Source organism: Bubalus kerabau, chromosome 11 (genome assembly GCF_029407905.1).
Source record: "Bubalus kerabau isolate K-KA32 ecotype Philippines breed swamp buffalo chromosome 11, PCC_UOA_SB_1v2, whole genome shotgun sequence".
NCBI lineage: Eukaryota > Metazoa > Chordata > Mammalia > Artiodactyla > Bovidae > Bubalus > Bubalus kerabau.
The window spans coordinates 23,869,136-23,895,070 of NC_073634.1; the positions used below are offsets into that span (position 1 = coordinate 23,869,136).

General features: G+C 35.3%; 1 protein-coding gene across 1 annotated transcript in view; it reads right to left on the reverse strand.

Annotated features, from left to right (window-relative positions):
* Window positions 1-7,541: 7,541 nt before the first annotated feature.
* The window catches only part of HNRNPLL (heterogeneous nuclear ribonucleoprotein L like), a 38,242-nt gene continuing 19,848 nt past the window's right edge, over window positions 7,542-25,935 (reverse strand). Inside the window, exons 5-13 of the mRNA XM_055539845.1 lie at window positions 25,533-25,634; window positions 25,371-25,443; window positions 21,058-21,129; window positions 16,217-16,434; window positions 13,320-13,441; window positions 12,642-12,843; window positions 11,903-11,960; window positions 11,714-11,812; window positions 7,542-9,230 (exon numbers count right to left, since the gene is read on the reverse strand). Coding sequence (XP_055395820.1) covers window positions 9,175-9,230; window positions 11,714-11,812; window positions 11,903-11,960; window positions 12,642-12,843; window positions 13,320-13,441; window positions 16,217-16,434; window positions 21,058-21,129; window positions 25,371-25,443; window positions 25,533-25,634 — 1,002 coding nt within the window. The 3' untranslated portion in view covers window positions 7,542-9,174. The remainder of the gene's footprint in view (window positions 9,231-11,713; window positions 11,813-11,902; window positions 11,961-12,641; window positions 12,844-13,319; window positions 13,442-16,216; window positions 16,435-21,057; window positions 21,130-25,370; window positions 25,444-25,532; window positions 25,635-25,935) is intronic.

A 25,935-nucleotide genomic window follows, 5' to 3' on the forward strand; every position in this document is an offset into this window, starting at 1 on the left:
CCACATCCTGGGTTGGAAAGTTTTTCATCTTGATTCAGTGGTCTTTAGTACTCTAACTTCCTTTTAGACTTCCATTATCTTCCCCTTGATAAGCGTGTTTTCTCCTTCCCCCCAGTCACAAAGTTAGGCAAGGTCAAGCTGGGGCTTAGGCACCAGTGGAGACAGCTGTGTGTGAAGATAACTGCATGTGGGAGATTGACTCTACTGGATGAGGTAGTGAGAGGAAGGGGAGAGAAAAGTTTCCTGTCCTTGTGGAGTTCAGAGTCTAATAATCTCTTCACAAATGAGAAAAAAAAAAAAAAAGCAGGATCACTGCAAAGCATTCCCCCCCACTCTGTGACAATTTAGGTCTAAATGGATAAATGATACGTAGAAGAGATGTTAACGGCTCCATTTTATAGACTAATAAACAAGGCCCAGGCCATTAAAAAAAATTTTTTTTTTGGCCACACTGTGTGACTCGTGGGACCTTAGTTTCCCAACCAGGATAGAACCCACACACCCTGCAATGGAAGTGCAGAGTCTTAACCCCTGGACTGCCAGTCAAGTTCTTCAGGCCACCGTTAAAGGCCTTACTCAGGCTTCTACAGCTAATGAAGGAGAGAGTGAGGCCATGAACCTAAGATGTCTGACTCCAACCCTCCACTCCTAGCCCCTCAGCACTTTTCCTTCTAAGGGTATGGAAACCAAAATGGAAAAGAGCTTTCTATGAACTGGAGTGGTTATACAACTGGCATACAGCTCTGCTAACCACATCTCAGAATGTGAAACGTCCAAGAAAAAGGACAGCTAAAGGATGGAAGAAATTTGGCGACTTGGTGAAAGTACTACTTCATTAGAATAAACTTAAAAAAAAAAAAAAAAAAGGGAACTCTTCAACCTAGAAATAGTCCATCTGGAAAAAAAAAAAAATTCTATTAAATCCAGACAGACAGAACTAAGATTGCAAGGCACTGTTTTCTATAATCTAGTTGGCATCTTTCAAAGTCCTATAAAAGTACTTCACAGAGTAGAAATGTATCAACCTCTACTTTCATGAAGTCAGAAATAGGCAGGCAGTCTTCATACTAGTGAGTTTCTTGAAAACATAGTCATTAGGAACTAAATTGTTTTCCCACCGTTTGCCATTTCCCAGAATGATGAGGGGTCTTGACCAATAGAATATTTGTTATTCAATCACTGTCATGTCTGACTCTTTGCAACCCCAGGGGCTGCAGCATGCCAGGTTTCCCTGTTCTTCACCATCTCCCGGAGCTTGCTCAAACTCATGTTCATTGAGTCAGTGATGCCATCCAACCACCTCATCCTCTGTCGTCCCCATCTCCTCCTATCCTCAGTCTTTGCTAGCATCAAGGTCTTTTCCAATGAGTTAGCTTTTCACATCAGATATAAATAAACCAGATATAGTACTAAAATCCGTATTACAGCTTCCAAACTCTCTTCACTAAAAAAGGTCTATATGTACCACATCCTGGTTGCCTATGAGATCTGCATTTATTATGATAGGTATACAAATATACATAATTTATATATATCCAGGATTAAAAGTAAAGTTCTATCATATACTTCTTTTAAACTAATAGTTAAATTTAACTTTGCCTGCTTCTAGAACTTGGGAGGGCTTTTATCAATGTATAGCAAGCCAAGTGTTTAAAAAAATGTCCAGAGAGGTTGAAATAATTTGAATCACCAACTTGCTGGATCTTCTTTTACCTGAGCTATAAAACTTTTTATCTGTATAAAATTCATTGGTATTGCTGAAAGATTTTCCAAGGAGCAGCTAAATATGGATTTGAAACAGCAATGATTGAGTTGTGGTGGCCTATGTATCCTTCCCAAGAGTCAATGCCATGACAATGCAGAGGCCTTCTCAAATGCAAGTGCCCCACCTTTCCTGAAGATTTATGAGCATCACCGAAAGTACATATGTATTTTATTTGCTAAGTAGGTCAGATGATTGTTCTCATTTTACACAAAAGGAATCTTAAGTTCCTTAAAATAACCTGCTCATGGTCACACAGCTCATTACACAGTTTTCTTAGTAAAGTCTCTCCCATTTAATGGACCTGTTCTTCAAAATGCCTATGCTCAATCGTTTTCACCTCTAGACAGAGAGTTTTTGTGTGACCACAAAAGTCTAGATTTTTCTCAAAGCCACATAGCTTCAGGAAAAAGAAAAAAAAGTTCTAACTCTTGTGCTTTTTTGCAAGTCTCAAAAGTTAGGATCTGGTATGGTATGTCCTCAAACTCAAGAAAGGTTGATCCCTGGAAGTGCAGTTTTTAAGATATCCAAACCTAATACTGAGATGTACTAACACCATCATCCCCTCTTCTACACCACAGCAACCCAACCCATATCCTGGGCCCATCCTCCCAACCTAAACAGGTGATTGGTGACATTTGGGAATCCCATGGAATGGAACCCCTATTGCTTAACAACTGCCTCTTCAGTTAGCTTTAGGTTGGGAGGAAAAATTCTTCACCTAATCCAACTTACCTAATAACGTTTGTCACATGTGGAGGGGGATGAGGGAAGAAGAAATGGATAAAGGCAGTCAAAACATAAAGGAAGTCAAGTTTCCAGCTATAAGATAAATAAGCACAGCACAATAAACACAACACTGCTGTACATTATATAGTAGTTGAGTAAAACATAAGAGTTCTCATCACTAGGAAAATATTTTTCCTAATTTTACTTTCTATGATATAATGTATATTCACCAACTTACTGTGGTATTCACTTCATGATGTAAGGCAAATCTAACACTATGGTGGTGATAATACTGGAACTTATAAACTCACGGTATACCTTGCACAATATTATATATGTCAATTATAATTAAAAACTTTCTTTAAAAAAAAGGATCATCACCTGAGAATTCATAATGCAAAATGCTGGGTGGCCTAATCCTCTCCTTTATTCACTTAAGACTGCTCCAGAAGCAAAATTACTAGGGAATAACCTGATCAATTTAAGAAACCTATCTGGATAACTCAGGCAAGAATAAAACTGTTACTCAGCAACAATTTTACTTTTGAGGATAGGAATGAAGTACCCTGAGAACAGCTGGGTAGAACTGCTCACTTGGTTCCCAAGTGTGGCTGTAGGTTGGGCCTCACCTGTTGCCTGGATTTTCTGGTCAGGCTCAAGAGGTGGTTGGGACTGGATACCTTATTTGGTACGACATGGGGCTATGAGTTAGCTTCCCTGCCCTTGCAGAGCAGCAGGACAGCAGCCAGGACCCACATGGGTTGTTTGGGAAGCTGAATCAGTCAAGTGCGCACTGAGATCCCTGAAGCCACCAGCTTTGCTCTGCAGATGGGAAAGCCATGGGCTATGCTCTCAGTTCAAGTCCCACTGTAGGCAGAGCTACTGGATGGGCTACACAGCATCCTATGTACTCTGGTGAGGTTCCCAGGTCAAGTAGGTTGAAGACTATACTAAGCAATCACCAGGGCTATTAGTTTCTCTGCCTGTGCAGTGGGAGAAGCAGATCTAAAGCTAGTACAGCTCTTTTGTTTGTTATCTTTCATTTTTTCAAAATTGAAGTATAGTTGATGTTATCCCCTTACTGATTCCAACAGCCTCTTTCCAAGTGGTAACTGCTGGGTCAAACAAGAAACAGAAAAAATACAATTAAATAAAACTATTTTTTTAATGCCTTTTTATTTTTGGCTGTGCTGTGTCTCTGTTGCTGCATGCAGGCTTTCTCTACTTGTGGTGAGCAGTGGCTACTCTTCGTGGCAGTGTGCAGGCTTCTCATTGCAGAGGCTTCTCTTGTTGTGGAGCACAGGCTCTAGGTATGTGAGCTCAGTAGTTGGGGTACACAGGCTTAGTTGCTCCATGGCATGTGAAATCTTCCCGGACCAGGGATTGAACCTGTGTCCCCTGCGCTGGCAGGTGGATTCCTATCCACTGCACCACTAGGGAAGTCCTAAAATAGTATTCTTTAGCAAATCATGTCATCTAGCCTAAACTCTACATTGTATCAATGTGCAATCAGGTCTCTCCTACCTCAGTCTCTGCCCTTTCCTTTATCACAATCACATGCTCACCTGGTTCTCACTGGAAGAGCAACATGGCCCATGACCACAGTTCCAGGTTACAGATCAATCCCCTAATGTGTCACACCTGGGGGCAAGTATGTTGAGGCTGGGGCTCCAAAATGCTATCTTTGTACATTTTCTAGAATTTATAAACCATGTGGTCCTTCATTCACACAAAATGGAAACAACACCCCAGAGCAGTTCTGCCTTCCTCAGAAACACAAACTAAGGAAAATAACAAGTTTTACTGATTCTGAGACTAAAATGTTTTGAACAGAAACTGTAGGAAGCAAAGGGTTATTACACAGCAGGAATAAGTACAACAGGCGACAGAACTATTTTAGTCTTTCTGGTCAAGTGGTAATTTCAGCACAAATATAAGCAGTTTACTGAGAGATATCATAGCATTAAATAAACAATCATATGAGAGGCTTTTGTAGGACAAGTCTGATTTTGTGTTGCCAACAGTACTATAGATATTACTTATTCTCGTAACAGTCTAGCAAGAAAAGCTCTACCATGATTGAAGTCATTGACATTGGCATCGGTCCTACTATACTGTATTAGGCAGAAATAGTTCAGGTTTTATTATTGTATCACACAAGTGCCTAAAACAAAATGCATTTGCATTCTCATCTTGTAACCCAGCAGGGCTTCTCTGGTGGCTTCAGTGGTAAACAATCTGCCTGCAATGGGTTCAATCCCTGGGTTGGGAAGATCCTCCGGAGAAGGAAATGGCAACCTACTCCAGTATTCTTGCCTGAAGAATTCCATGGACAGAGGAGCCTGGAGGGCTACAGCCCATGGGGTCACAGAGAGTCGTATACGACTTAGCAACTAAACAACAAACTAGACCTTTCTGGGACAGACCCCCCTGCCTGTCTTCTGAATGCCTCTTATTTGCAGAATAACTTGAGCCTCCTAGGCCTTCCCCAAGTTTCAAACAATAAATTTAATCAGAGAAGTGAGAAAACACAGAAACAAAGGAAAACGGTCAAGCAAGACAAAATAATGATAGCTCAGCCTTAAACGATGTCAAGGACTTTTAGTTTCCCCTTAAGAGCTATAGGTAATATTCTGAGCCATATCCTTTGAACTGTTCTGCAGATGAAACCCTCACTAGGTGGAAAAACTATAGGCTATCCACAAGCATGTAATCCCCAGGTGGGCTGGAACCACAAGGTTGATGATGCTGACTCCTGATTACCTCACCAGCAACCAATCAGAAGAATGCCCATAAATTGAACATATACCCTGCAACCCTCTCCCTGTCTTTTAAAATCTTTCCCTGAAAGTCATTAGGGAGTTTGGGCTTTTTTAGCTGCCTGGACTCTTTGCTTTGTGCCCTGGAATAAACAAGGTACCTTCCTTCACCACAGACCAGTGTCAGTAGACTGGTTTTATTGTGCATGTGAGTGGATCCAAATTTGATTTGGTAACAAATAAAAGGCCCTCTGAAGAATTTATATACTATATATATGTTTTTGTTTCTATGTATTATTTTCTATAAATATCAATCTCACTGAATTCCTCTTCAAGACTTTGAAACAGCTATAGTTCGTACACAGGTGAAAATCTACATAAAACTGAGTCAATTGAGTAAAATCACCTCTTAACCTTCAAGGAAACTTGACTACATTCACTAATATGTCTTCCTGAAGGCTGAGACTCATTAAGTCAGCGTAGATCAAACCATAGTAGAGTCCCAGCAGAACCTGAACTGTGCAGCCAGTGCATCATTTTGGTTTAGGAACACAGAGAAATTCTAGTTTCTGTTCATGGAATCATCCTCTCCCCATCTCAAATCCTTCCCTAACTGCTCATGGTGCTCAAGACCCGTCTCTTCTTTGGCCCGTGACCCACCCTGACCCACAGCCCAGGGTGACTGGAGAACAGAAGCTGACAGCCACCACAGTGATAAAACCATAAGCCAGATCTGGAATTACATCTGCTGGTGGGGTGAAACTAACTCACATTATCCCCACACCCTTTTCTCAACATACCTAACTAGCTACATTAAAGTGAAGTACTGCATAGGCCCTTGTTTAAAATGAAGGATTGCTGGGCCAGACTCTTTTTTTCACTGTAGTAAAATACACATAACTTAAAACTACCATTTTAACAATTTTAAAATGTACAATTCGGTGGCACTTAGTACATTTACAATGTAGTTAACTAGTACCACTATCTAGTTCCAGAACATTTTCATTATCTCAAAGGAAATCCTATACCCATTAGCAGTTAACCTCTGTTCTCCCCCTTCCCAGTCTCTGGTAACCCCTATTTTAACCATGTACCAGAGCAATTAATAGTTTGGGCTAATACAGCTAATACTGTATAATCAAAGCAGCCTATGCTCACAGCAGTTTCCTTATGCTGTTTAAATTAGGGTGACTTTAGTTCAACTGAACTTTTTAAATGAAGCAAATCTATGCTTTAGATTACTATGGAACAATGTTCTACACTCAAAATTTTCTTCTAGACAGAGAATATCACTGATAACTACTAAGAAGCAGTTACCCAGCAACCTATCCTTGCAGAGAACAATGTAAAAACATTAAATATAATTATTGACCCCATTTAGTCATTCTTACCCTCATCTCTCAGTTCACTCCTAGAAAACATACTGTTTAGATAATCAACTCACTAAGATGCTGCTAAGTCTCATGCCAGCTACAACTGCAAATAATTTTTATTTGGTAGGGTAATCCCTCAGCAGGAAGGTAGGGATTTTAAAAGGCAGCTAATATTCTGTAACTCACTTCTACAGATTTATTATCAAATGTTTCATGGGATTGGCTATGGAATGGAATTTCAGTATTAAAAAAAATAAACTCAAAGCTACCATTTCTTTTTTTAAAATATTTATTTATTTGGCTGTGTCAGGTCTTAGTTGCGGCATGTGGGATCTAGTATCCTGACCAGGGATGGAACCCAGGCATTGGGAGCATTGAGTCTTAGCCACTGGACTACCAGGGAAGTCCCCAAGCTACTATTTCTTAAAAGGGCAGCTGTAGAACCTGCTCCTCCTTCATGTTCTCTTAAAAGTTGAAAGATCACGAAGGCAAGACTGTTGTTAAGGCTAAGGAAAGAGGGTGTGTCACCAAAGCGTACACAGTGGTGAAACCCAAGTAAACTGTCAGAAACATTACTGAGAGCAACAGAAGAGGACCGACATACCAGTGCACAAATCAGCAAGGTCCCACCTACCACCCCAATTACATCTGAAGAATCTACTTGTTACTTTGGTGGGGAGAAAGCATTACAAAGAATTCATATGTAAAGTCAATACTACTTAAAGCACATATAAATTAAAAAAGCCCTGTCAACCATCCACAGGTTTGTCTCCTAAAATCTTAGGCACAAAATAATCTGTAACACTGACATCCATCTTAATTTTCAGAGGGCAAGGGAAGGAGACAACTATTACACAAACACACAAGTTACCTTTTAAAATTAAGACATCTCAATTTTATAACGAATGTAGAAAAGTATTTATAGAAGAGGGAAAAAAAAAAGAGCTTCATTTATTGTAAAGTCAGGTAAACTTATGTATACAGCACAGTACCATACATTTACAGAAGTTCATTCACAGGTTACCTTCAACATAATTTACTGGGTTCCATAAGGGTCTAAAATGCTTCTAGACTGAATTTAAAATTTCTAGATCTAGAGGGCTAAAGGGACATTAGTCCACTGTTGTCAAAATACAATGAGAAATGTTAATGTATGCTTAATTTCCATCAAAACTTTCTATTCAACAGGTCTTAAAACTTTTTTAAACCCCTGCATCATTTCTAAAAGGATTAAGGCAAACTGCTTTTTTGTTAAAATTCAAAATAAAGCTTTTTCAAAAGATCTAAATGGAACTTCTATATACAAGTTTGTTTAAAACTCTCAGAATCAAGAGATTGGCTATTGCCAACTACAGATTTCATAGTTACTCAAGATAGATAAAACATATTCTCCCTTCTACTAAAGATGAAAATAAAATGCCTGCATCAGTTTTCTATTATTAAAAAACTATGAACCTGGTAACAGATGTGTTATAGTATAGTCTCTCAATACCATGCTTAGTCCTTACATTTTACTTGCCTATGTATAAGATACGTTTTGTTCCTTAAAAAAAAAAAAAACCCAGATCCAGTGGGAGAAAGAATGTTTAATAAATGGTATTGAAACAAATAGCTATCTGTTTGGAATAAAAATAAAATTAGATCCTTATACCTTGTACCATGTAGAAAAATACATATATTACTGATGGATTTCAGAGTAAAAAATAAAAATGCAAGTACCCAAAATTCTACATACAAATTTAGGGAGTTCACAGACTCCCTAAAGCCCATCCATGGATCTCAGATTCTCTAGAAGAGGAACTGTTAATTATACCTTCTATTAAAATTTCAATGCCAAATACCAGATGTGTTTTCAAGATCAAGTCACATGCAACAAATGAAGATGAACACGTTAACTCATTGCTGTAACTTTATAAAACTGCCAAACTGGAACTAGAAACAGAGGCATGTCAATACAAATGGACAATGACTTAAGAAAAAAAATACACCAATTTAAATAAGTTTGAATGCATACTGTACAAGTGTATCCATGTCTGTTAGCTTTTCAGAAATATAAAATCAGCTAAATCTGTAGTACTTAAAATTTAACATATGCAATGTTATTCTCAAACTTGATTAAAATACTTAATAAATACATGTTTAATATGAATAACTGCAACATACTTAAACATCTAATAGGAATTCTATAATATTAAAATGCAATACTTTCACCTGCATTAATCTCATACACAATGGAAAAATACTTGCAGATAATTAGCATAAGAATGCAAATATATTTTCACTGTGGAAGAAAAATAAGATTAGAAATCATATATTTGTATAATCTACAAGAAAGCTGTAGATAGTCTACATTATGATCTTCTATGTTAAAATGAAAGCAATATTTAAGTTTACAACAAATTTACTCAAGGCAAAATATTTATTACAGAACAGAATCTTAAATCAAAGCAAGGCAACATTAGATTAACCATTTTAGTTTCTTTTTTAAATGAAGTGTAGCTTTAAAATTGTAATAAAGGTAAAACATAAATTCTAACATGCTTGTCTCTTCTTATAAATGGGATGATGTAGAAAAGCAAAGCTTCAATGTATAGGGATTGGAACCATCTGTAAAATTAAAAAACACAGTTAACAGTTTCCTTCATCAAACTTTCATGATAAAATTGAATTAGCAGAGTAAATTATTTCATTATTTTATAGTATTTGAAGAAGGAAAATTTCTATGTAAGGTAAGGAGAAGATTACTTTCATTCATACCTACTAGCAGGTGAGCTAAATGAAGGCTGGAATATTGTCCATTTTACATTCCTGTGGTTCCAAACATCATTTGACACACAGGATGCACTCATAAATGTTTTTTTTTTTTTTAGTGAATTAATCATTATAGATAAACAGTATCAGGATTAGGCTTATCTAAGTCCATTTGCAAAACTCACTTTGCAGAAAATATCACCAATGGTAATCACTCTGTAAAAGTTAATTCAAATATAGTTTGGGAAATGGAATAAGATTGGAATGTAAAAGAAATGAGCTGAAAAAGTTCTAAGAGAGTTAAGTATTAAATCTGATCAACAGGGCATATAAAATTTTAAACTGCTAAAGAAAAGAAGGGGTGGTATAATACACAAAAATACTTTCATTTTATACATTCTTCTTTAACTTTTCAGAACAAGCAGAGATAGTTCTTCGTCAACTGATTATGCAAAGAAATATAAAATTCCTATAAAAGTACATACATCAGCAAGTATTAGCAAGACACTGCAGAAGATTAAAAAAAAAAACAGAACTGTACCTGTCTTCAAGGAGTTTACTATTAATATACTATATTTTTAATATATCTCAAATATGCATATAAAGTCTTCTAAAATCTTCCATCAAAAATTTAGCCTGACTCACTATTTTTGTGACTAAGGCAAAATGAGAGGAGGTATTCCTACTTATTAATTTTTTACTGAGAAAATTTTCAATCATGAAAAAATATATGGCTCAGTATAATCAACACCCACAAAGCTTCATTAACTGTCAACATCTGGCAGGCTTACTTCATCTACCTACTCTCCATACGCTTTTGGGGTGCTGGAATATTTTAAAGCAAATCCTAGATATGTTACTCCATCCATAAATACTTCAGTGTGTATTTTTCTTCCCCCCACTAACATTCATCATCACTCCTAATAAAACTGGTATTAATTATTCTCCTATTATTTAGAAAGATAACGTTTTAACACCCTATAGAGCGAGGAGCTAAGTAAATTATACAGCACAAAGCTTCAAAGTTAAATACTTGTGTATTCTTTGCACTGTAAAAAAGAGGCCATTTACCATCATAAAGAGAGTGACACTTCATTTGATACAAATTAAAATAATGTGGGATACCATTTTTCATCTATCATTTTGGTAAAAATCGAAAGTCTGACAACTCAGCATTGGTAAGAGTGTTGGGCAGCAGGCATTTTCATACACCACAGGTAGTAAACTCGTGTAACCTTTTCCAAGGACAATCTAGCAACATTTACCAAAATATAAACCTTTATGCTCTCTACAAGGAAAATGCCCTACAAATATAAAACATGCAACTATTAGGATGTTTATTATAGTAATAGAAAAAAAAAATTAGAAACAAACAGTATTCATCACAGGGGAAATGGATAAACTGTGGTACATCACTACTAAAAACAGCTACTCTGTGGTGAAAAAAAAGTGGGGGAGGTAGTTTTACACGTGCTGATACAGGAACAGTTCCAAGACATATTAAGTGAAAATAGCAAGGCACATAATAGTATGTATAGAAGAACCATTTTGTGTAAGTTTTAAAAAGGTAGATATATATACTGGGAAGGAGGAATAAAAGGAAAAGACAGACAGATTAGGCCTTATAGAAAGCTTTAACTTTCATTTTGTACTAGTATGTACCATTTGAGTTTTTTAACTGTATATATTTATTGCTTTCTTCTAAAAAGATCAACAGAATTTATGCAAGTCAGTCTCCAAGCGGGCCCCAATGCTCTGTACCTCCTTGCCTTCACAGCCCTGTATAGCCTCCGCCTACACTGTATCACGGTTGGTCGGTGTGACCACCAGATTACAGCATAAGTGATATCATGGCACTTCCAGTAATAGGTTACGAAAGGCACTGTGCCTTCTGTTTTGTTGGTCTTTTGCTTTCATCTCTCTCTCACTCATTCAAAAAAGGCAAAAGAGCTACCATGAAATGGCCAACATGGTTTGACTGTCCCTACAAAGAAACACACAAGTGAGCATGCAACTGGATTATCCAGCCCCCAGTCATAAGACTTAAAATGACTGAAGCCTTACGAGACCAGAGCCAGACCCACCCAGCTATTGATCTTCAGAAACAGTAAGATAAATAAAGGTTTGCTGTTTTAAGCTGCTAAATGTTGTGATAATCTGTTACATAGCAAAAGGTCACTAATATAAGAATTATGAGGGGTTGTGGAATTTATATGTCTTTTTAAAATTCGAACTTCTATATTATACTATATTTAAAAAATAAGAAATGCTATCTTTAAATGATCATCAATGTTTGGACAGTAACTCCCACTGAATAACTATGACACAATTTTACTTACTTGGAACTCTTATCTGATAGTGATTTAGTGCTGTGAGGGCTTCTACTGCATCAGTTTTGCATTCCCATTCTAAAAGCCCAGAAAGTGTTTTGGCAGAAGCTAAAACAAAACAAAGAAACACAAATCCACTTGTTATTTGCTTATCATCAAATTAACCAGGAAACTTAAAAAGAGGGAATGTGCACTTACGTTTTGCATCAAACACTTTATATTTGATGAATGTAAGAACTTCATGGTCATTACACAACTGTCAAAGAAACGTAAAACTTCATTAAAAAAGGCCCAAATAATATTCCTACCTTTTTTGCCCCCTCCCCCAGAAAGTAAACTTTACGGTAGCATTTAAAGTTTTGAGTATGGCATGAATGAATTAAACCAAATGTTTTTAGATTAATAAGCTACATGAGAAAATCAATAAAAATGGTGATATCCTATAAATTACATACATAATTTTAGTGCCATACAATAAAGCCAAGACTTATAACTGAAACATATATTCTCACAGCTGACCAGGGTTTAATTGAGTACCTAAGGTGGGTAGTGGTGTTCTGGAAAAATCAATTCTTTTCTGAAGCATTTCTTCTGCAGTTAGGAGAAAATGCAGGGATATATACAGTTCTGTTATGGGTGAGATTTAAGGACATGGTAAAAGAACTTTATAAGTGCAGGACTAAGCATACCTCATTCTAATTCCAATTCTCAAAAATACTGAGCCACAAAACAACAGAAGACCAATGAAGGATGGAGGCCAGAAAAGTATAATGGTCAAAGAATGAACTGTATTAAGTACCAAATAAGTAAAAAAAAAATACCAATAATATCAAAAGCAGAAGATGAACAGTGAGAGACTTTAAAATGATGTTAAAACATCACATATTTTAAAATAGGAAACAGGAACATTTTACACAATTTACATTTCAGTGCCTACCTTTGTGAAGGTCTCCTCCGTGACACACAACGGAACATTATAGTAGTGCAGCACACAGGAGGGTGGTTGGATGATATTCTTGGATGCTTGGCCAGCACTTGTAAAACGGTTATTTTTGCTCATTGCAAAATCCTTGTAGCTACTTGTACCATCCTCCAGCTCAAATATTTGACTTGGAACAACTGAATGTTGTTTAGACACACTAAAAATTAGAAATCAAAGAGGTATAGAACATACCTTTGTTAGATAAAAGCAGCAAGTTGGCAGTCTCAACTGTTAACATATATGCCTGCATTGATCCTAATAAAAAAGGCATATGCAGCTATTTAAATACAATTTAAATATTTACTATTCACTATTTTAAACATTTATTTAATATTTAAATTTAGTTTGAGTTATAATCAATTGCTCTTACACTTAGAAAAACCTACTGAATATTTCATACTAGAAAACAAATAAAAAATTGCTCATTTTAACATTTTGCTTTGATTATAAAACTGTGTATAAGTAATACACAAAATATAAATTATATGATCTGAAGTGTTTAAAAGGACACCATTATAGCTGCTAGTTTCAAATGTGCCCTCAGTTACATTAAAATATTCTGAAATGGAAATTAATGTCTCCAATAAAAAGGATAAATGTTTTTTAAATTTACCACTTAAGATAAATAATTACCAAACATTAAGTCTTTTTCCAAACAATTTGACATTGTTAAGATGTGTGACAGCTCTTTCTACAGCATACTCGTCGCCCATTTCTACCAGTGCTGTACCAGGAATGGTCTTCATAAATTTTACCTGTAAGTACAAAATTCCCAAAAGGTGAACATTTAATTCCCTTTAACAGTAACAGAATTTCTAAAAGACATTATAAGTGGTTGATGTCAAGTAACGAATACCTGGAATCTTAACTTTATTCTGCTCTTCTATTAGACACTCTTTAACTCTTATCAAAATGCAATAGTTTAAAACAGAAGACTGTAATTCTATTGTAAAACACCCTGAAGAAGAGCACAAGCTTACCCTGACTCTGTTATTTATTAACCGTGTGATGTAGGGCAATTCACTTCTCTGAGTCACAGATTCCCTTCTAAAATGGAGATGATGATAACATTTGGCAGAACTCATCAATATTTATTAATCCAATAAATATTTATTAAGTACCTAATATGTTTTAATAATTATGCACTGTACTATGCACTGGGGATTTAATGGCAAACATAACAGACATGGTCTTTTTTTTTAAGACATGTTCTTCTTAAAGATTATGTTCAAGTAGAAAGGTCAGAAATGTTGAAGTAAATAATAATTACCAACTATTCAGCGTGCTGTTTATTGCCTTAGTAACAAACAAGCAACAAACAAGATACTATATGAGAAATAATACGAAACGACCTTGAGATAGCATTTCCAGTAGGAAGGCTCGGGCAAGGTAGGGGCAGTTTAAAAAATAGGAAATACACGTTTTCATGACATCTTTGAGAGAAGCCATATTTGTCCTCTTAAATTATTCCAGTTTTAGTATATAATGCTATAAGGGTTAGACGGGATAAAGTATGACTATCTTTCAGCATAGTGCCTATGGCTTGGAAAGTCCCTAATTATCTATTAAGTATTACTAATGCTAATAACGTATTAAACACAGTTCTAACCTGTTAACCTCAAGGAACAGTGAGAGTACTTACACAACAAATTGCAATGTAGCATTTATATCTATCACTACAATTATCAATTTTAATAGGCTATCCTAGTATTTTTATACTACACCTGTACTTGAACAAAACTCAGTTGTAGTGGGACTTTTCAGTTTTATTTGAAATCAATTGCCTTCCTGCGGGCAAAATTTCTCTCCCTTGATTTAATCCAATAACATTTTTACAAATGTAATAGTGACCAAATATGTATGTGAAGTATGTAGTTCACCTGGTAAATCTCAAAAAAAAGAAGAAACTGACCATAAATAGATCTTTAAAGGACTATGATGGCTTAAAATGTATCATTTAAAATTTTTTATTTTTTGAGATGTGGAGAGACCAGAGTTGTTCAAATAACATACAGAAAATTTTGTTTTTATTAGAAAGTGATTTGGATTTCTAAATGAGACAACAGTTCACGACACAAAAGACAATGCTCTAAAAATGCTGATTGAATTGCCTGATTCCAGTTGGCTACAAATGTGAAAAGCACAAACAGACTATGTAAAGAAGGTTAAACTATGTAAAGAAGGTTAACATACACATTAAAGCATATCAGTTATAAATTATGCAGTTTCTGGACCTTAACAGATGATGTATAAGATAAATGTGTATATGAAAAACTCTGAACTACTTTTCTCAATGCTGCTAAATCTGTTCCATGTATTCTTGGCTAGTTATACAAGGAGAAATATTCCTTATGTTATCCCCTAAACCAAATATGGACTTTCTTTTTCTTTTTCTCTTTCACATGGTCAAATAGGTAGCGGAAACTTTTTTTCAGAGATGTTCCAAGTTGCTGTCTCAGATCAAGGAGGCTTTAGAATTAATGAACTAAGAACTCAAGAGTAGCAATTCCATGCCCCCGCCCCACCACACACACTTATGACTCACACACTGTACTTTCTTTTATTGCTGTGAAAACAATACTAAAATCACTTAAAGCAACAGGAAAAAACAACATACTACAGTACTAAAACTCAAATTAGCAAATGTATCAAACAAGTGGTAAGAAGACTACCAATCATTTCCCCAGTTAAATTTTCCATGATTCTTTCAAAAAAGTTTAGAACATAGTTTGTGACAGGGACTTTTCTAAGTGTGAGATATCAATAAAACATCACAGATCTGGGGAAAGCATAGAGTTATCTGGTGAAAATAAAGTTCAATGAAGTTTTAAAGATCTTCAAAATATGTGAAATTTAAATGTTTCACCACTTTTTGAGTGTAAAGCCTCCAGACAGAAAGTTTTGGACACAGTCTATCAAAGTGGGTCAGTTTTAAATACTGATTTGAGGTAAAAGCATGTTGTCCCTGCAGAAGATACTAGAACTCTAGCATTTGGGAGGCAGATGTATCAATTTAGAACTCTCCTAAAATTCATAGACAGCCAAGTCCTGAGACATGTTCATGTAGACCAAGCTCCAAGAAAGTAACTGCTCTTTCAAAATTCCACAGTTCAATATGTTAAATACCAGAATATATTTTAAGTAATTTTATAGGCATAAAGCCTATAATATGCTAGTAATTGATTAAACTACTTACCATTTTAGACTTCTATTTCTATTACTAATTTACTCTGCTATTCAGCAGAAACTAATACAACATTGTAAAGCAACTATACTTCAATAAAAATAGAAAAATATTTTTAGTACCAACAATCTACTCTGATCACTAACCAACAGAAAACAATTTCTAAATTTCTACCTAATGAATTTTTAACTTATGTGGATCACTACTGAAAGAACCTGCATGTTCTTAAATACGAGAAAACACATGTATCTGGCAGCCTTTTCAGATTTTCCTATTATATCCTAGCAAAAGAAGTTAATATAAAATGAAACTTTAAAAAGTAATTTCTTAAAAAAATGAAACTTACCTTTTCAATATTTCCATATAAGCAGAATAGGTTGAAGACTCTTGAACAATTCATTTTTAGTTGATGTAATCCACTAACCATTACAACTGAACCAGAGGGATTTCCTCCATGCATGTAAGAGGAAGAGGCCTGTGGTAATGGATAGGCAACAAGTTCAGGTGTATCTCGAGAGCCCATTCTGTAACGACTCGGTAAAGGTAATAATGGACCATGGGATCCTATTAAAAACAAAACAAAATAAAACTTTAGCAGACACACTTCACAATACACAAAAACAAACTCTTATTAGCTAGGTTGATGCATATCCAAGGAAAACTCAAATGTATGAATATTCAAATATAACCTGTGGGAATTAACAAAAATCTGTATTTATTTGCACCAGATCCAATATACACTGACCTGCACACACCTGCATACACCAGGATTTAAGTTCTTATTTTTAAAAAGTGATTTTAACAAAAATCAGGCTATGGATGGATGAAAAAGATCAGGCTATGGATGGACGAAAAGGAATCAGTGTAAAACTTTGGGCCACTATATATAAATCATACATCAAACTCAAAAAAACCAGCCAACATCTTTTGGAGGATGGAATAATACAATAAAATCTTCAGTGAAATCTATATACAGATAACAGATAAGACCACTAAGAAGTTGTCCCCTTGAATATATTTTACTATTAATGTACTTTCAGGCTAGAATTGTATTCTCCTGATTATAATTTAGGAAATAAAAAGCCTAGATTTAGTTAATAACCACCCATAAACATACTCAGAGGTTATCATTATTCAGCAACTTCCATTTTTTGAAACATCAAGAATCCAAAAGAAGATAATGCTTGAATATCTGAATCTGCTGTCACAGAAACACACAAAACTATGTCTCTCTCAGTAATGATTCTGAGAATCTTTTCTGCTGTCACAGAAACACACAAAACTATGTCTCTCTTAGTAAAGATTCTGAGAATCTTTACTAAGAATCAACGAACTAACTCTAGAGTAACTAGCTAACTCTCGAGTACTCTAGCTCTAAGTAACTTCAATTTACTCAGTTTTCCCATCCATAAAAGATTAGAAGCAACAGGAAAAACAAAGAGCGAATGGAATAGATGGGAATGAAGGAGTCCAGAGAAACTGATACTAAAAGTTGGCAGAGGGCACATTTACAGCAGGAAGACGAGAGGCATAAGAACTGAGAACAAGCAACTAAGACGGAGAGATGTAACTCAAAAATGTAAACCCACACATCTTAGTGCTCCTGAAGTGAAGTGAAGTGTTAGTCACTCAGTCGTGCCGGACTCTTTGCAACCCCATGGACTGCAGCCCGCCCCTGTCCATGGGATTTTCCAGGCAAGATATTGGAGTGGGTAGCCATTTCCTTCTCCAGGGGATCTTCCCGATCCAGGGATTGAACCTGAGTCTCCTGCACTGCAGGCAGATTCTTTACCGACTGGGCTGAGTCAATGATTACAGAAGCATACTCTGGGGTGCATATAAAGATTTTCCTACTGTGCAAGAAACCAATCCAAAAACCCAAGTCCTTCCCTCATTTTTCAAGAAATAAAGAATATGTAATGCTACTGGCTTTCACTTTTATGTAAGACTAAGGAACACTTGTCATGTAGAGTGAGTTACTAAGAACTACTATATTTTGGTATCATAGCACATTATTACAGCTTATGTGGATTCAATATTCAATATTCTAAATATAGCTGCCATTCATAACAACACAGAAATACTATCACTGAGCACATGTAAATATACTGTGAATTCCTACAATTTTATGGAGGCATGCTGCTACTGCTAAGTCACTTCAGTCGTGTCCGACTCTGTGCGACCGCAGAGATGGCAGCCCACCAGACTTCCCCGTCCCTGAGATTCTCCAGGCAAGAACACTGGAGCGGGTTGCCATTTCCTTCTCCAATGCATGAAAGTGAAAAGTGAAAGTGAAGTCACTCAGTCGTGTCCGACTCTAGTGACCCCATGGACTGCAGCCTACCAGGCTCCTCCATCCATGGGATTTTCCAGGCAAAAGTACTGGAGTGGGGTGCCACTGCCTTCTCCGTTATGGAGGCATACTTTATCAATATATTATCATCAGTGTTGCCTTAAATTGGTCAAGGTTTTCAACTGCTCTTATTGTTGATAATCTAGTTTATCAAAACAATCAATATAGCTCATGGTGTGTTACTTGTTAAGTAATTATCTGTATTTCAGCCTCTAATTTAGACTATTATATACACGGTGGCATTAAATATCAATTATTCTTACCCCTGCTGCAAAAATGCACATATATATTATACTCCACCCAGCCCTTCCCCTAATACTACCATTTGCTTGTACAGTAATGACACTACACTACTATAACTAAATTTTTTCACACAGTGGGAAAATGTACATTAGATGGGTAATGGAAACTTCCACTCTGCTGAAGTTGACCAAGGTCCAAAAACTCTAGATCTAATGTCATAGGTAACAATTTCAGTGCAAAAGATTATCTGATGTTTGTAATAACACTGAGCCATCAGGATTAAATTATGCTATATACACGATTTAAATCATTACCTATATCAAGAAGATTAAAAACAAGTCTCTTAAAAGCTTTCTAAATAACTCATGCAAAAAGTATTGCTGCTTCTGTTTTTAAAAAATTCATTTATATGGGAAAATGCTACATAAATGGCATTTTGAACACTTTGAAGGCCTTCCCCATCTTCAACATTTTAAAATCTGTACATAATTTTTTGCCACTTTTCAAGTATGAGGGCTTCTATCAGTTCATCTCACATGGCTAGACTTTCAAATAAAGATAAAGAATTCTCAAAGCACAGATTTATACTGCTATAATAAACTAGTGAACAAGTTTCATCTGTTAAATAAACCTTTCCTTTATTTTTCACATACTATTATAAAGGAAAAGTCATCTATGATATGACACCAAAATGCAAATGAACCTGCTTTGCTGAACTGCTGATCTGAAGGAACACAGTTATGATTTGAAGCATTTGTAAAAAAGGCTCAATATCATGAGCACTGACTCCCATCTTTGCTTTTACCCCAGTTTCTTTATGCTACTTCTCTCTTCAGTCAATCTTGATTCGTCATTATCTCCTATCCCCTCTCCTGCTTACCTCCCTAGGAAAATAGAGCAAACTCTCCTCTGAGACAAATGTTTCAATAAACATAGCTCAGAGCAGGTGCCCCTACACAAACCCACCACAACCATCCTTCTTCAGCAGGACTCTCCAGAACCGGAATGACCCCTATTTAACAATCATTCCAAAGAGTTTTGCATCTCTCTTTAAGCTTACATCTTAAAATTTATACACACACACTCTTAGGGCATGAAACCAACAGAGAATTTCACAACAGGTTTTCAGAAAATATGAAGTTCTTCTAGGGCATACATATTCTTATTAATGTAATTTTCATGTATTTTATTAAGTGAAGACAAACCTGAAAAAGCCACACTAAGAAATGGCTTGTGTCATCATTACTGTAGTACTCTGTCCGTTTATATGCTCACAGATTTTTTTCTAACTCCCTTTGGCAGAATATTTAACCAATTTTTGGCTTTAAGCTGACTGCCATGACACATTTATATAATCTACAACTATACTACAAACTTTGATGAGCCATTCTTTTGAAACCCTCCATTATACAATGCACAGTAAATTCCTATTATAATAAGGGTTTCTTTACTGAAGGATCAGAACTACTTGTATGACCATATTAATATTTACTGTTAAAGAAACTAAGAAAAATGATCAAGGAACACAGTATATTGACTGTAGTAAGATTTTCACTTTATACTACACTTACTGTTTTGATATAAATTATTGTTTAAAAATCTCTTCTGCAATACAGACTACTTGAACAATTAGACACATATACATACACGTAATTAATTCCTGGAGTTCAGAAAAAGATACTAGGGATTAAGCTAAAACTCACAGCAAAGAATGGTCATCAAATATGTACACTATTTAAAAACATTTCAAACAACAGGAAACACTGGTGGCTTTTCAATAATAAATCCCAAGAACACAACATAGCAATTTTTCTACCACTTCTAATAGTAACGCTAATTGTACTTCAACTTTAAACCACAGAATAGGTGGGGTCAATAACTACTGCTAAAAACTAAAAAAATACTTAAAAACACAGAACTTAGAACAAGTTTAAACTTTTATCAACAATTCTCAACATCTGCTTATAAAGACAACAGCCAGATACCTAACTTTGAAGATACCTAACTTGAAGATTATCAATCTAGGTTTCATAATCTTAATTTATCAACATAGCAAACATTAAAACTAAGAAGTTTAAAAAAAAGAGAAATACAAATTTAACCAAAGGTGAAGTACCAAGTGTAGCCAAGTGTAGAACTAAAAGAATTAAGAGATCTAACCAAAATCATGTTTCCTTTTCAACAAATACCCCATTCACTCTGCCTTTTATTACTCTAAATTCCTCTTTGCTCATAAACTGCTGGAATGGAAGAAAATACACTTACTGAGCTATACTTCTTTTTGGTCTTCTAACAGTCTGGAGCTCATAACTAATCAAAATCAAAACAAAACAAAATGTAACAGTGAAAAAGCTTTCAATCCCAAACAAGAGCTCTCATTTATCCCAAAGATTATGTGATATAACAACAGCCTAAGAAAACAAAGAACTTTGGACAACTCCTTTGGAGTATATTAATAAGGGACTGATCCCATAAACCAAATCAAGGGAGCAGAAAAAAAAGAGAGACAAGAATTGTGCCATTCTTCATCAGAAATGCAAAAATTCTAAGAGTTTGTCTATACTACCTTCCTTCTGCCTTGACAAACTTACCATAGCCATCATGTCTAAACGAAGAAGGGTGTTCTCCCAAAATGGCTTGTCTCTGGCGACCCTTTCCTCTATCTGACACAAAAGTAGAAACATGGTTTTAACAATTTTGACTCAAGTACTTAACAGAGTTCTCACATGGGAAACACCCATTCAAAACATCCATTACAATTCATGAGAAATGTGATTCCTGGTTAATGTTAAACATCCATTCATATCCAATTTAAATACAAACACCAGAAGTTTAAGAAAATAATTCTATCTAACAAATTCCACTTAACTTGAAAATATCTTTTTGGCAAACGCCAAATACAATCACACTTTCGAATTTAAGGAAAGAATGGATACTTTTCAGAAAGTGAGGTACACAATGCTAAAGCTTGACACTGTACAGAAGTTTTTTACCAATACATGTCTTTAAAACAAGCTTTAAGTGCAGTACTTTTGAAAGACAGTACCTGATGCATACTATTAGCTTCAACAGCAACACATTTTCAAAGTGGGCTTCTTTCAAGAAGTTCAGCATAAGCCAACAACAACCTGTATTACATGGTTTCACAATCAGTAAACACAGAGTATTTTGTATGTATATACACATATTTACAAACACCTACTGACTTGAGAGCTGGAAATTTTCACATCACTGGCCCATACTGTGTATCATGGCCATTGTCTATAGACCTTAACACCAGGCAGAACTAGAACACCCCCAAAGCTTAAATATGCCAAGTTAAAGCTAACCAAGGGGGCTACATTATTGGACGAGAGTACTACAATACTCCTAAAGGATAATTTTTATGCTAACTACATCTTTAGGGGAGGCATGCCAATTTCCTCAAATCTAAGGTAACAATAAAAAATTATTCTAAGTTTCTAAAATAGTACTTCCTATGTTAGTAAACTTTAAAAATCATTGTGTAATATTTTGAGAAAGTTTGCTGATCAAATTATGGTGTTCAGTAAGATTTTCTTTCTTTTATTTTTAATGAATATTCAGAGTCTGGTCATTCTTTGAAAATTCAAAGAGAAAGGCTTTCTACATATCCTTAGTCACCTAAACAAATGAGGTTAATGGGAGATGAGAAATACTTTAATTTTCACTTCACGCTACAGAAGTATTGCTTTAATTACCTATCTCAAGTTACCACAGCATTGAAAGGGACCTAGGAGGTCATCTAGTTCAACTTTTATTCAGTGTATAAATTCTCTTTATATCATCCCTGAGACTATCAACAGGGACCACCTAGCTTCTGCTGACCCAACTCTGGTAACAAGGTACTCATTACTTTCCCTTACATTTTCAGTTAGTCTTAAATCATGAAAAAATTAATTTCTATATCATATAGAAATTTGTCCTCTAAATATATTCTACTCCATTTAGGGCCTCACAGCCTTACTCAATACTTAAGTCTTTTTCCAAAAACTCTTTCAAATGCTTAGAAGTTATTATGATCCTCCTCATATTCCCAAAGTCATTTATTTCTCCTCCAGTCTAAACACTCACAGTTCCTTCTTCCCAGTATTATCATTTAAGTCTCACTCTATCAATGCAGTCTTCTATTCTACTCTGCTAACATTCCTCTGCTCAAGAATGCAACCAAATGCTAAATACAAGCGCTTATCTGATCTAAGAATCTTAAACGAAAACCGTCATAAAGTCTTCATGGCTTAGTTTTACTGACAGTTAACTGTGTGCTATAAAAGAAAGAGCACTGAATTGGGAATCAATTAAGATTTCAACTTAACCACTAATTTGCTATATAATCATAGAAACAATCTTTATGTATAAAATGAAGGAGTTATAGAATAGATGATCTCTAAGGTATCTTTCAGCCAAACATTGTCAATACTTCTAATAATTTCTCTTCAATAATTGGAAGAATGCACTAACATAAGGTCATATAAAGAAGTATGAGGAAAAGTCAAACACTGAATTTATCAATGCATAAACAGTGGTTTGTAAACTTTCATGGATTCAGTCTGAAATCTGATGGAAGCTATGGACCTTTTCTCCCCCAAAAGATGTACACACACACAAGTTTTGCTTAACATTTCTGGAGGGATTCTCTGGAGTCTAGGCTAAGAATTCTTTGCACTAAAATGTAAATTGACCTGAAAAGAACTTTTTGATATGAGGTTATATTTATAAAGTCACTCTTGTTTTTGGTAGAAAAAGTTACAATTCATTATCAACTTGAATGGAAGCTGAAGTCACTACAAAAACAAAAATAAACTGCTATATGATATTTGCTGTACAGACAAATATCTATTTGTAAGGAATCAGAAAATAAGAATGTTTTCCCTTTGAAAGTATAAACAGCTAACTGTTTTACCTCCTTTATTTATATTTCCCTATTTAAATTTCTATCTTACATTTCTAAACTTTCCTGACTATAATTTCTTGTATAAAAATCTAATCTAAGCTGGCTTTTGTAAAACTCAGTTCTCTTAAAAGAATAGAAATAAACACTATTAAAATAAGAAGGATGTCCATAAATATTTTAAGAAACATTAAGAGAAAAATAACCAAACTTACTACTTCAAATGAGTTTAGAAAAAAACAAAACTGAATGTTCAGTAACTGTAACTTGACAGAAGTGAGAGATTTCTCATCAACCACTTGTTCTGTTGTTTGAGGACTAAGGCTTTGTTTTTCAATACTGTATTCAACTGTACCAAGCCCAGGCCAAGCAGATTTCTGTGAGTAGTAAAAAATGTGGGGTCCAGCCTAAGCTGCATTATCAAACAAACTTGTTTGCAACCCCATGCATAAGGCAAGATGATTTCCTGAGAAGTAAGAATTAAAGGGGTCAATCACCCAAAAGTCCTAAATATGTGAACATGCAAAGGATCGCCACACTGTCTCTTTTTTTTTTGTCAACAGTACATGCACTATGGAGTTCCTACTAACCAAGATATTTTGGATGCATAAAAATTTTTCCTAGTTTACTGACTTCTACGGATATACTCATCTTGGTGAGGTTTCCCAACACATGGTTCAAACACTGATATTGTAGTTGAGATGTAGCCAATACTGCAGCCCCCTTGTTTTTACAAGATCCACATTTTGATTTGTATATTCCAGAATTGCCACACAGTCAGTTGAACAATTTTATCATTCAAATCTATGCTCATGAGATCTAGCATTTATAAGTTATAGGTGAAAATGCATCTCAAATGAAATGCTCCTATTTTCAGATTTATAAAGTTTAAATATATTCTACCTTGAACAGACATGGTACTTTCACCTACATTTGAAAGGTCAAAATTTCTAGTTACACAAATTAACATGAATGATAACCTTAAATTGTTACAAAAAGTGACAACTTATAAACAGCCACTTTACAAAAATCAAACCACACAGAAAATCTTTTACATATAATGCATCTTTTCATTATTATGTTATTCAATGTCCACAATTGAGGAAAACAAAAACAAAAAAGTAATCTTAGGTGCAGCAAGTATGTATCTATTTCTTTTATCTTTAATATCTGTGTGGATTGGTTGAGCATTATAATTCCCAAGACCTGTAGATAGCTCTATTAAGGATTATATCCTCTATTAAGGATTCAATTAACAATTTGAATCTAAGCTGCTAACAGTTACAGCAATGGGCATTAAGATTTACAACATTGTAGATAAAATGTAGTATCCGTCAGTGAAAAGTTTTAAATTCTACAACTGAAACCTTAAGGGAAATCAAACCAATATATACATACAACTTGAATAAATGGGCACAGTCTATCATGGTATTCATCCCATGCAAGTCTGAAGTACTGTTAAGTGTCCTCCTTTAAAAACTTGGGGTGATGGTGCATGCAGTATGCAGTCAAGGTGAATTGCAAGTCTGAGTTTTTCAGAGGGCTTTTTGCTGATGCCGATGTTGTGCATGATGAAGTGTAGAGTCAGCCTGCTGGAGTCCTCTATCCTTCTTAATGCCTCGTCCAGCTTGGGGGGAAAGTCCTTTCCATAGAGAAGCAGTGTGCAAGTTTGAAGTTTGTAAGGAATATTCTGAATCAGTTTCCTCTCCTCCAAAGAGAGAGAGCTGCTTGGAGAAATGCAAGTCCTTGAACTGCGGGCGTGCCTGTATGTGTGGGCTCCTTGTTGAACTAAATATACGTTAACTCAGTACATACCAGAAGGGGGCACTAATGTTCAAGGTTCTTTTCCAGCATTACAAGGCCTTTTGCAACAAAAGCTTCACCAACAAGGTTTTCATTTGAATGAACTAGCTCATGTCAGGAAAACGGAATCTAACTGCATGTAAAAATTTGACAGCAGATGTCAAGTACATCTAAAATGCATAAAATACTTACCTCGTCTTCCCAAATATGGTTTAGTGTAGTCCCAACTGTCATTGTCATTCCTGATAACATTTAGACGAGTTGGCTGTTAAGATTAAAAAGAAAGGAAGTTCAAACTGTGTATCCAAAGCATAAGTAACTTCTTTGGCAAAGTGTTGGAAAAAAAATATTTACCCTTGCATATTCAATTTTTAGTGTGCAACATCCAGCATATATATCTGCTCCATTGAGAGCTGCTTTAGCTTTCTGGGCACATAGGACTGATTCAAACATAAGCTCTATTAAGGAAATTTGGTTTAAAGTGTCCAAAATTTATCATTATTCACTCCCTAAGAAGTGGATTGAAAAAAGTCAGAAATAACTTACTTCTGAAAATGCTTTATGAAATAAAATTTCTAACAATTTTTAGTACGAGAATTTATTTTTAAGATCAAGGGTACCAAAGAAAACATAATGCAACCAAAGTATCTACATTAATCCTTCTAGGTCATCAGAAATACTTTATAAATTGGGGAGTGGGAGGGGGAAAATGGAGCATGGTCTCATTCCCTATCAAAGGCCAGCTTGCTATCTTTTT